Source organism: Gastrolobium bilobum, unplaced genomic scaffold (genome assembly GCF_033153095.1).
Source record: "Gastrolobium bilobum isolate Gb01-03AN ecotype WA unplaced genomic scaffold, APGP_CSIRO_Gbil_v1 utg11336, whole genome shotgun sequence".
NCBI lineage: Eukaryota > Viridiplantae > Streptophyta > Magnoliopsida > Fabales > Fabaceae > Gastrolobium > Gastrolobium bilobum.
Genome location: NW_026898076.1, coordinates 82,156 through 94,321, shown reverse-complemented (window position 1 = coordinate 94,321; position 12,166 = coordinate 82,156). Strand labels below are relative to the sequence as shown.

Below are 12,166 nucleotides of genomic sequence, written 5' to 3'. Positions count from 1 at the left end.
GTCAAGAAGTGTCAAACACTTTGAAGTATGGGTATTGGTAACACCAATGTAACCTTAAAAAAACCATGAAAAAGTGTGAGACAGTTACTTGTGTTTTGTGTAGAAGCTTAATTTGACTTCAATAAAAAAAAAGGAAAAAGAAAAGAAAAATACAAGTGCATTGAAGGAGGTTATTAACGACAGGGAAGAGGAGGATGCACTGTTGGGTTTGGATTGAAAGTGGCATTTTTCGTAATTTGACCAGAAAAGGAGGGCTACACACACAACGCTCACGAATTGTAGAATAGAGCAGTGTGCGTTGGCAGTGCCATTTATATAACATCAGAAAAACCATCTTTCTCTCTCTCTCTCTAAGCTGAATCGTGATCAGCCGCCGAATCCTGTGTTTCTTCCATATCGGTTCGTTGATTCTTCTATTATTATTGTTGTTATGTTATTATTATTTTTTTAGATCTCCAATTTCAGTATTCGTTCCACTATTTTTTTGTTGCATGCGCTCAATTTCTTTTTCCATTTTCGGATCTCAATTCTACTTCCCCTTCGTGCACTTGTCCTATTCACTTTTTTTTTTTCTTGCGTTTGTTAATGCATGTACGTTTTCTGCTTCTGGATCTATAGCTGCATAGATTGAAATTGAGTTTCAATTACTTTTTTTTTTAATTTTTTTTGAATGTTTGTGTGGATAGCAAATCGGAAATGGCATCAACAGCGACAGGAGCCACGGGATGGTACAGAGGAAGAGTGAAAGCTGTTCCTTCAGGTGATTGCTTGGTCATTGTGGCCATGGCCACCGCTAAGCCTGGTCCCTTGCCTGAAAAGACTATCACTTTATCATCTCTAATGGCTCCTAGACTGGTAATTTTACTCAACTCACGAATTATCCTGTTTTTAATTGTATATTGTAAAAAATTTCAATACTCTGTTGTATCAGTGTTATGGTATATGATATTTAATTTGGAAATCATGGTTGCCACTGCTGAGATATTTCCCTTGGTGATCCCTGTTTGAAAATTTTGTTAGGCACGTAGAGGTGGTGTAGACGAGCCGTTTGCGTGGGAAAGTAGAGAGTTTCTAAGGAAGCTCAGCATAGGGAAGGTGGGCTGAATAAAGTTTCCGTTTTGGTTACATACTCTGGTAGTTTGGTGTTATTTCTTTCTGATAAAAGCATTCTAATTTTCTGACCTGATATATTATTGGAACAGGAGGTGACCTTTAGGGTTGATTACAACGTGCAGTCCATAAATCGTGACTTTGGCACTGTTTTTCTTGGGGATAAGAATGTTGCAATGCTGGTTGCTTCTGGAGGATGGGCGAAGGTTGAATACCGCATGCTTCTGTGTGAATGTGCCCTGTTTGAATAATTTCTATATTGTTGAATTGCATTAATGCGGTTTTGTTCCTGCAGGTAAGAGAGCAGGGACAACAGAAAGGAGAAGCGAGTCCATACCTAGCAGAATTGTTGCGACTGGAAGAACAAGCTAAACAAGAAGGCCATGGTCGTTGGAGCAAGGTTCGTTGCTGAGTTTTCATCTTTTATTGTAGGACCGTTAGAAAATTAACTAGCGTAAAAAGCAATTTCAAAAACTGTCATTGGTGAACAAGTTGTGCTTTAGTTGCAACGAACAAGGCGTGCTTTAATTGCAACGAACAAGTTGTGCTTTAATTGCAACGAACAAGGTGTGCTTTAATCGTATCTTAAAAAAATTACGTGCAGGCCCTTGCTTTGTTGGCAACTCGGTTTACTTGAAACGTATGCGGATTATGAGGGGCATCTTTGCTGACATAAAGCGTTACGTTATGCACATTGACCTAATTAATGTTGCATGTAAATACGTACATTGACGTAAAGCGTTACCTTACGTACATTGACCTAGTTAACGTTGCCTGTAAATACGTAATGTTCACTTGTGTATTGTGTAAATGAGTATTTTCTTGTCGCCATTCAAATAAGATTTAATTAGAGTGAGGTTATGCTTTGTCATTGGTCATCCAATATATTATGAAAATAGCTTCATACACTTCCATTTAAAATTACAAGGCAGGATGATGTGTTAAATGTGACTGAAAATGGTCTATATATGATTTTGTGGCTGACTGCAGATTCCTGGTGCTGCTGAGGCATCGATTAGAAGTCTACCACCATCAGCCATCGGTGACCCTAGCAACCTGGATGCTATGGGTTTATTAGCCGCAAACAAGGGCAGGCCCATGGAAGGAATTGTTGAGCAGGTTCGTGATGGCAGTACCCTGCGCGTCTATTTGCTCCCAGAGTTTCAGTTTGTCCAAGTTTTTCTTGCCGGAATTCAGGTGTGTATCATAAATGTGATGCTACTTTTACCATTTTTCAGGCATGCAAATAATTGTTTTTCCTTAAATTAGGCCCCACAAATGGGAAGGAGAGCTGCACCTGAAAGTGTTGTTGAACCAGAGGTGACAGCTGATGAGACTAATGGAGATGTTCCTGGGGAATCCCGAGCACCACTTACATCTGCCCAAAGAGTCGCAGCTTCAGCATCTGCTCAAACTGCTGCTGATCCTTTTGCACCTGAAGCTAAATTTTTCACTGAGATGAGAGTATTGAATCGAGATGTGGGTAATCCGCTTTGGCAATTTATATTGCTTTTTACATTTCTGCATGTTTTCTAAATTCCAAGTGGGTATGTAGGTTCGAATTGTCCTGGAAGGTGTTGATAAGTTCAGCAATTTGATTGGGTCAATGTATTATCCTGATGGTGAATCAGCAAAAGACCTGGCATTGGAGCTCGTGGAAAATGTAAGTGCTGCACTTGTGTAGTGATATTACTATGGTTTAGCTTGTTTAATTCTACTCTTGTTGGACTTTAAATATTTCCTGCAATACGTTGTATTTAGCATTACTACATTGGTTTATGCGAGTCAGCAACAAGCTTGTAGCCTCTTGAATTGTACTTAATTTGAGGAGGGTCCAAAGTTGGGGCCTATCTGTAATTGGCTTTATTATGATAAACATTATATAATACATATTTAAGCCTCGAAAGAGTATTTTATTAACTACATACCAACTATATGGATTTGACAAGGAAACATTGTGCTTAGTATTCCTGCTGGTTTTGTGGGTTCATAGTAAATAGTGGCCTATCAAAAAGGAAACATCAAATGGTTTCTTGTCCTGTAGCTTTGGAAATTGTATTGTGCTGAAGTGATATGCGTTATAGTTTTCTAGAGTGAGATTTGAATATTTCTCCATGTCTCTTCACCTGATATGATATCACGTAAACTAGCCTGAAAATCTGTCATTTTATTTTTGTCAATCATACAGGGTTTTGCCAAATATGTTGAATGGAGTGCAAACATGATGGAAGAAGAGGCAAAGCGGAAGCTGAAGACTGCAGAGCTTCAGGCAAAGAAAAACAGGTTAAGGATTTGGACTAACTATGTACCACCACCTACAAATTCAAAGGCAATTCATGATCAGAATTTCACAGGAAAGGTAAAATTTTCTCCAATCATTGGTTTATTCCCAATAGGCAATCTCCTGTCATATAAGTGTATAATATTTGGACTTGACTTTTTCCAGGTGGTTGAGGTTGTTAGTGGAGATTGCGTCATTGTAGCCGATGATTCGATTCCTTATGGCAGTCCGCTAGCGGAGAGGCGAGTCAACCTTTCAAGCATTAGGTGTCCGAAAATGGGTAATCCTCGTAGGGATGAAAAACCAGCTCCGTATGCTCGTGAAGCAAAGGAGTTCTTGAGAACACGCCTCATCGGTCGTCAAGTATGAAAATATTATATGATGTTTATTTTGATATCATTGGTGAATACAGTTATAATTGATTTAAACTGTTTTCAGGTGAATGTTCAAATGGAGTATTCTAGAAAGGTTGGTCCAGCAGATGGATCTGCAGCTCAATCAGGAGCTGCTGAAGCTAGAGCAATGGATTTTGGATCAGTATTCTTACTGTCTGCTGCAAAGGCTGACGGAGATGATGCCCCTTCATCTGTTCCACCTGCTGGAAGTCAGCAAACAGGGGCGAATGTCGCTGAGTTAGTAGTTGGCCGTGGCTTTGGAACTGTCATTAGACATCGTGACTTTGAAGAAAGATCAAATTACTATGACGCTCTTCTTGCTTCTGAATCACGTGCCATTTCTGGAAGGAAAGGGATCCATTCTGCCAAGGATTCTCCAGTCATGCATATAACTGACTTGACCATTGTGAGAAAAATGATAATTATACTAACTTTTACTTTTACTCTGAAATATTCTTAAACCTTTAACTCTTCCCCCCTTTTGATTCCTTTTAGGCATCAGCAAAGAAAGCCAAAGATTTCTTGCCTTTCCTGCACCGCAGTAGAAAAATTCCTGCTGTCGTGGAATATGTCCTCAGCGGTCATCGTTTTAAATTGTTAATTCCAAAAGAAACTTGCAGCATTGCTTTCTCATTCTCTGGTGTCAGATGTCCTGGTCGTGATGAGCCATATTCTGATGAAGCAATTGCGATAATGAGGCGAAAGATAATGCAGAGAGATGTTGAGGTAATTAGGGGTTCCTCTGTGCTCGAGATTTCTCCATGTTACTTTCTTTTTGTTAATTAAATGTATTTTTTAATGTTTTCAGATTGAGGTGGAAACTGTTGATAGAACCGGAACTTTTTTGGGGTCCTTGTGGGAGTCAAGGACTAATGTGGCACTCACACTCCTTGAAGCTGGTCTTGCAAAACTTCAAACCTCCTTTGGCAGTGACAGAATTCCTGATTTTCACCTTCTGGAGCAAGCCGAGCAATCTGCCAAGAAGCAAAAGCTGAAAGTAAGAAGGAGGTCCCTAACCATTCTTGACATTACCACTGTTATTTTCCTGTTTATTGTTCTAAAGTGATTTGTATTGCAGATATGGGAGAATTATGTTGAAGGGGAGGAAGTATCAACTGGTGCAACTGTCGAAAAAAAACAGCAAGAAGTGCTTAAGGTGCTTAAGATATTGTTGCATAAATGGCATTTTCTTTTTGTGTTGAAAAAATGCTGAACGATTTGTTCCATTGTTATATGTTCTTAGGTAATGGTTACAGAAGTCTTGGGTGGTGGTAAATTCTATGTCCAGACCGTTGGTGATCAAAAGATTGCATCCATTCAACAACAGCTTGCATTTTTGAACCTTCAAGAAGCTCCTCTGCTTGGAGCTTTCAATCCTAAGAAGGGTGACACAGTCCTTTGTCATTTCGGTGCAGATAAATCTTGGTACCGGGCAATGGTAAGTTCTTTACATACTACTGAGAAGACATTGCTATTCTATGGATGAAAAAAAGTGGCCATTAATTAGTGAGAAACATTTCACTTGATGATCAAGTGATGGATCAAGCATCATTTTTTTTGTGGGGGGGGTGGGGGTTGGGTAAGAAGCATCTTTTTCTTTATCAAAGCGTCTTTTTTCCCCTACTTTTTTATTAATTTGTTTTCCAGTTTTCTTAGTGAGCATTTATGCAGATTTGCCATTAGCATGTTCTGTATATCCTAGGATAATTTTTTTGCTTGATTAAAGCAATCTAGTGGAGTTTTAAACCTACAGTATTACTGTTGAGTGGTTTCATCTCATTAAATATTTCATTTTGAAGACAATCCTTTAGACAATTTTTTTTCCTGCCAGAATGAGCATTTAATTAGTTATTTCATTATATGGCCGAATATTTTGTGCACATGCTCGTTGTAACCACTTTTTGCAATTTCATGAATAGAGTTGATGAAATGTGAATAGTTAAGTAAGCTCATACTTGTATCAGCTTGTCCGTTTTCACTCAATTTCTTTTTCCATTATGAAATGGTGTTTGGAATTGTGTAGATAGTCAATGGACCTCGGGGACCAGTTGAATCTCCTGAGGACAGATTTGAAGTATTCTACATTGATTATGGAAATCAAGAAGAAGTACCTTACAGTCAGTTACGGCCTCTTGATCCATCTGTATCTGCTGCTCCTGGTCTTGCACAATTGTGCTGCCTTGCACACATGAAGGTTCCAAACTTGGAAGAGGATTTTGGCCAAGAGGCAGCTGAATATTTGAGTGAACTCACTTTAAACAGTGGAAAAGAGTTTAGGGCCAAGGTTGAGGAGAAAGATACTTCAGGAGGAAAAGTGAAAGGGCAGGGAACTGGGACAGTTCTAGCCGTAACCCTTGTAGCTGTGGATTCTGAGATCAGTGTTAATGCTGCCATGCTACAGGTTTTCATTGCTACTCAATCTTTGGTTTGAATTGATTTCAAAGGCATATTCTTTGATTACCTGCATACAGTAATACTTAGATCACACTTCGCTGATTTTGTTTGCTTTGTGATATTTTCCAGGAAGGACTTGCTAGGCTAGAAAAAAGAAACAAGTGGGACAGAAAAGAAAAGCAACTGGCTCTTGATAATTTGGAGAAATTCCAGGGAGAAGCACGGACCAGTAGGCGTGGAATGTGGCAGTATGGAGATATCCAATCAGATGATGAGGACACTGCTCCTTCTGCAAGAAAGCCTGGTGGCCGGAGGTGAGGGTAATTTTATGACTGGAGGTAAATTATACTATAGACATCTTCAGTGAGGCTATAGGCATGAATATTTTACTTCAAGTTAGAGAGGAAAAGAAAATGCCGTGTGTAATCCTTAGTAAGTTTTGTTTTGTTTACTTTTTCTTGTTTTAAATTTTGTTTTTAGGTTCAGGGGACAATTTTTTATACAGATGTTAAAATAATAGGTGCATGCGGCAGGTTCTTTTCGTTTTTTTAATATCTTGGGGACTGCGGAGATATTGTTTTATAATTTATTTTATCATAGCTGAGAATTTTTTTGGTCGTTTTATATTTTATAAGTTTGATTGGATTTCGGTGTAAAATTTGTTTACATAATCATTCTGTCATGTCTTGCTATGTCGTAAAGAGTTTAACGTTGCATGGAGTTGTTATATAGTCAAAACTCTTTTATTAACACAGCAAACATGAATGGATAACAGTATAAAATAGTTTTACATTGCCAATGAAAATGAAAACCAAATCCTTTTAAGAAATTGCTTTTCCCTTTTCCCTTTCCGCGGTTGGTCTTGGTTTAGGTGAATTTCGTTATTGATGATTATCGTGGTATACAAATATACTGACCACAGAAAAACATAATAAACTAATTGAACTACCAGATTAATCCCATATCAAACAAACCCAAAATGATGCTACGTAAGTGTGTGTGTGTGTAAAGGGATATATATGGGTAAATGATTTCTTCAGTCAATGGAGATAAGTTATCTCCGGTGAGTCTAAAACGATATCGTTTTGGGATTGAAATCAAGATATTTTTATAATTATAATATATTGTAGAGTTATATTAGTTTTTATAATTATAATTTTTTAATCTTATAATCAAAACGACGTCGTTTTGAGCTTACTGGAGATAATTTTATCTCCGGCAACTGAAGAAATATTTTTTCATATATATATATATATATATATATATATATATATATATATATATATATATATAGTAGGAGAAAACAAACGGAGAAAAACATAAGGTTCGTTTTGTTTGTCCAAATGCTTTTTATTTTTATTTTCTTTTTTATTGATAATTTCAAAAATGTTATATTATTCTTATTTTGTTTTTTATTTTTTGTTTTTAAAGAATACTACAGTTGTTTTTCAGTTTTCACCATTTCCTGAACAAATTTTAAAAAACGGGATACAAATTAAAAAAGAAAAAATATTTGTCATTTTAAATGACGTAATTTTGTGTCATTTTTAATGAAATTATATTATGTTGATGTGTTTTTATATTCTTTCTCCTCCACTTTCTTTTTTCTTCTAATTTTTAAAAAAAGGAAAAAATATAAAATAAATACCAAAAACACACCAAAACAAAAAGTAGAATACTATTCGGTTGTAGATTGCGTTTTATGTGGATAAATCGCTTAGCCCAAGTGATTATGCTGGGAGCTCTCCCAGCCTCTTTGACTGTATACAGCAATACATTTTAAGAAGTGATTTGATTTATAATGAAATTGTTTTATTTGTAAAGTTGCAAAATAGTAACTGATTTAATTTTGAAATCCTTTTGATTAACTAATTTAGACACTCATTTAAATTTGGGGTGAATTTGAGTATATTTGATATTTAATTATGAGTTTAATGTTTTTACTTTTGCTGTAGAAATTTTTTTCCTTTTACATCTACTCACATTTATGTGAGCGTAATTATTTGAGTTACTATTTTATATATACAAATTTACCTATTTAAAATAGGGATATGTTATTCTACACCTACTCTTATTTTGTCTATCTTTGTCTTCTTCTTTCAACATGATTAGATTATAATCTCATTCAACAGTGGATATTTGTAAAATAAAATAAACTCTTTTTTCTCTTTTTTTCTCCTCATTTCCTCCCACACCCTTTCTCTCACAGAAAATTCAGGGAACAAAATCTCTTTTTCCAAAACAAAAAACACATACTCCATCAAAAAAAGAACGAAATACACATACCATTAATGACTATCATTTGGAAAAAATAAGACTATTTCCCCCTTCCCATATTCATAAACATTTCTTTTTAAATAAAAAACAAATATCTTAATATTATCAACAGTGATTCCTAATTAGATTGTTTTTATGAATATTTTTATGATTTTTCAGTTTTGACTACAATATAAATCGCAATTCCTAATTGGATTGAGTTGGAATTGGAAGAGATTAAAGCTTTTCTCTAAGTGCTCTAGGTTTTCTGAGATCCTAGATATTCTCTAGTTGGATATTCACGGACGCAAGCCCTCAAGTCATTTGCAACTATGCAAATAGATGTCCCTGATCCTGATTTACATGATTTTTACAAGGATCGAACTGAAAGATTTTTTTCGTGAAAATCAAGTATGGGCTATGTATGATTTTTCAGAGCGATTCCTAATTGGATAATTTTATTTTTCTCTTACAATATAAATCGCAAGCATAGAGATAGAGTTGTGACAATGAAGTTTTGGAGGAAGTGATTTTTTTTTCAAATGGTAATCGTCAATGGTATGTGTTTTTCATTCTTTCTTTAATGGAGTATGTGTTTTTCGTGTTGGAGGAAGTGATTTTTGTTACAAGAATTTTCTGTCTTGGTCCTCGACAGAGAGAAAGCGGAGGAATGAGAAAGGGTGTGGGAGGAAATGAGAAGAAAGAAAAAAGAAAAAAGATTTATTTTATTCGGCAAATATCCACCGTTGGATGAGATTGTAATCTAACGATGTTGAAAGGGGTAGGCAAATGTAGGCAGAATAAGGGTAGGTAGAATAATCTATCCCTTTAAGATATTCAAAATAAGAGTAATAAAATGAATGCTTAAATGAATTTAATTTACTTTAAAGATATTTCAAACATAGAATTTGATTTATAATTAATTCAAAAAAAATTATAATGGGTTTTGAACAGAGAAATTGATTTTTACAATCAAATTGATTTCATGCTATTATGATTTCGAGATTTAAACACTATAGTGTGCATGATCATGTTCTCAATTTTTTTTTCTAATCTCCGAGAAAGAAATAATTAAAAATAATATTTGATAAAAATCAATTTAATTTTATATTCCAGGAAATAAACCGTAGCAAAGGAATGCAAATTGATAGAAGTAAAGAATAAATTTTTTCCTGATAATATTTTTTCATATGCATACATATATACTATTAATTAAATATATTATTTATTATATACATATTTTGTCTTAGTGGAAATAGAAATGAAATTGTGTTATCAAATATTTTTTTTCATGATCTCCTTAATACAGAAATAAAAAAATATTTTTCCAAAAACAGTGTCACAGAACATAATTATTATCATGTACATTTTTTCAGCAATTCATTTAGATCCCGTAAAGATGATACTTTAGGCAATCATGACGCTTTTGGCACGGGGAAAGAATAATAAAAAATCATTAAATTAATTTTTAAAAATGATGTATTATAAAAATATTTTCTAAATATTTATATTTTTATAATTTAATTAAGGAAAAAAAAAAGTTTCTGTTTTTGTTTCAGAATTTTTTTTTCTGTCATGTTTACATAAAGTTGTTATAAAGAAAAGAGAAAAAGAACCCAATCACTTTTATGTGAATGTGAAAAAAAAAAATTCTACATTTAAAAGCAAAAACATTAAACCCTTCAATTAATCTTTCCAAAATACAAAATAGTTATTACATTTTGTATCACTTTTTAATCTTCGATAAGACGAATGGGATAATATTTTAGATCTTTCAAAGGATTAATTTGGTGGCAAATTTTTAAATAATGAATGCGATGACACATTTTTAGAGAATTAATTTGCAGATTGTAAATTTCCCAAAATAAAGTGATGTACTCAGTTTATTTTTATATTTATTCATTGATCCATTTTAAATATGTTTCTACTCATTGTAAGATCGGACGTCTGACGAGTTTCTATTCATTTCTGAAACCTTAGGAGAAGAATCGTGCTGCCGGCTGTTGGTGTTTCGCCTTTGGTTGCTACTGTTTCGTTCTCTTGTTATATTATGTTGGTTTATTCTTTTGTTTTGTTTTGTTTTTTTTTTATTGCTTTTATTGAATAAGAATCTACTCAAATTCTTTGCGATTTTGATTCTGTTAGTGTACTTCTAATTTATGTGTTTTTAGTTCTTTGTTTTTTAAGTAAGAAGACTTATTTTATAATTCATGCCTTAATACAAGTGGATACTTTAATAATTTAATAAATGATAATATTTTATTATATTTAAAAGGATAAAGTGGATTAAAGAAACTTCAACTTTAATTCAATGTTTATGTTTTATATTAATTTTATGGGATGTGTTATATTTACTATTTTTTACTACCAATTGATCAAAATCAAATTAAGACTCTCACTTGATATTATTTTATAATTATCTTTATAATATAATTTATTTCTATTCCTAAATGTGTATTTAATAAATAATGCATATCTTATCCAATAACATATACTGCGATATATATTTAATAAAAAAAATATTAGGAAAAAATTGTCATTCACATCCTAAATTTTCGGAATTTTTTTAATAATAATATCTTCCTTGCTTCTTTTTTTACTTATTTATTTTTTTTAGTATTATCCTTAATCAAGTTTATTGACATTTATCAGTATTCATTTAACAACTACTAAATTTATAGAAAAAATTTCTATAATATTTTCTTATTTATTATTTATTTTATCTTACAAAATTGAATTTTTTTTAATTTTCTTAATATCATCCGTGATTAATTTTTTGTTTATCGAAATTTACCCACTCTTTCTTCATTTAAACTCACATTCTTAAGGAAAATTTTCGCTAAGAAAGTTTTTAAATATTTGTATTCTTTTGGATTTGATCTCTAATCTTTTACTTGATGCATGTTTCACTTATTACTCCACAACACTGTTTGAATTTTTTTTCTTTATAATGAAATTATCTAGTAAGCAAGTAAAACTAACATTAGTGAATTAACATTATAATATACTTTAAATAAATTAAAAACAAATATATCTTTATTAATTTTAAAATAATTTCATTTTATCGGTTTGGTTCAGGAAGCTAGAAGCTACTTATAAGTTAAAGCTAAAAAAAAGAACTTAAAAAAAGAAGCTAAAAGCTGTTTGGAAATTACATAAAAAGTTTAGCTTAAAAATTACTTAAAAGCACATATTTCAAGAAAATTATCTCTCTCTATCTTTATCACTCTTCATTTAAAAAAAAAGCACACAATTCAAGAAAAATATATAAGAGCTTAAAAAAAAGCTCCTCCTAGGAGCTTTTAATTTTCAGCTTTTTTCTTCATTATAAAAAAAGAGCTTTTCATTATAAGAGCTTTTTTCAAAACCTATTTGGCCTAGCTTATACTTATAAGTAGCTTCTAGCTTAAAAAAGAGAGGATCCAAACAGGCACTAGGTTAGCATTGTTGTGAGAAAAAAAAGAAAAAGAAAAGAGAGAGCTTGTTTTATCTAATCTTGATTGTATTAGTTGTCGGTCTAGGATGGCCACTAAAGTCATACCCTTCCGCCGTCCCCTTACCATTTCACAAGCTAATACGAAGCTAGGCAATGGGGGAAAATAGTTACTTAAAAATAAACTGACGGAACCAACTTTAGAACTGGTTATTTATTAATCTAAACAAAAAATCTGGTTATTTAAAAAACAATACACTAGAAAAGATAATAAACAACAGGTACAAAAAGAATAAT

At 33.1% G+C, this 12,166-nt stretch overlaps 1 protein-coding gene across 1 annotated transcript; it reads left to right on the top strand.

Annotated features, from left to right (window-relative positions):
- Nucleotides 1-333: 333 nt before the first annotated feature.
- LOC133312651 (ribonuclease TUDOR 1) lies at nt 334-6,820 on the top strand. The gene is made up of 17 exons (XM_061513885.1): nt 334-399; nt 687-855; nt 1,021-1,095; nt 1,203-1,316; nt 1,406-1,510; nt 2,101-2,307; nt 2,380-2,589; nt 2,666-2,773; nt 3,299-3,469; nt 3,557-3,754; nt 3,830-4,192; nt 4,282-4,512; nt 4,595-4,783; nt 4,865-4,942; nt 5,030-5,224; nt 5,810-6,187; nt 6,310-6,820. The coding sequence occupies exons 2-17, from the start codon at nt 697-699 to the stop codon at nt 6,496-6,498; spliced, it is 2,970 nt and encodes a 989-aa protein (XP_061369869.1). The 5' UTR covers nt 334-399; nt 687-696; the 3' UTR covers nt 6,499-6,820.
- Nucleotides 6,821-12,166: the final 5,346 nt, after the last annotated feature.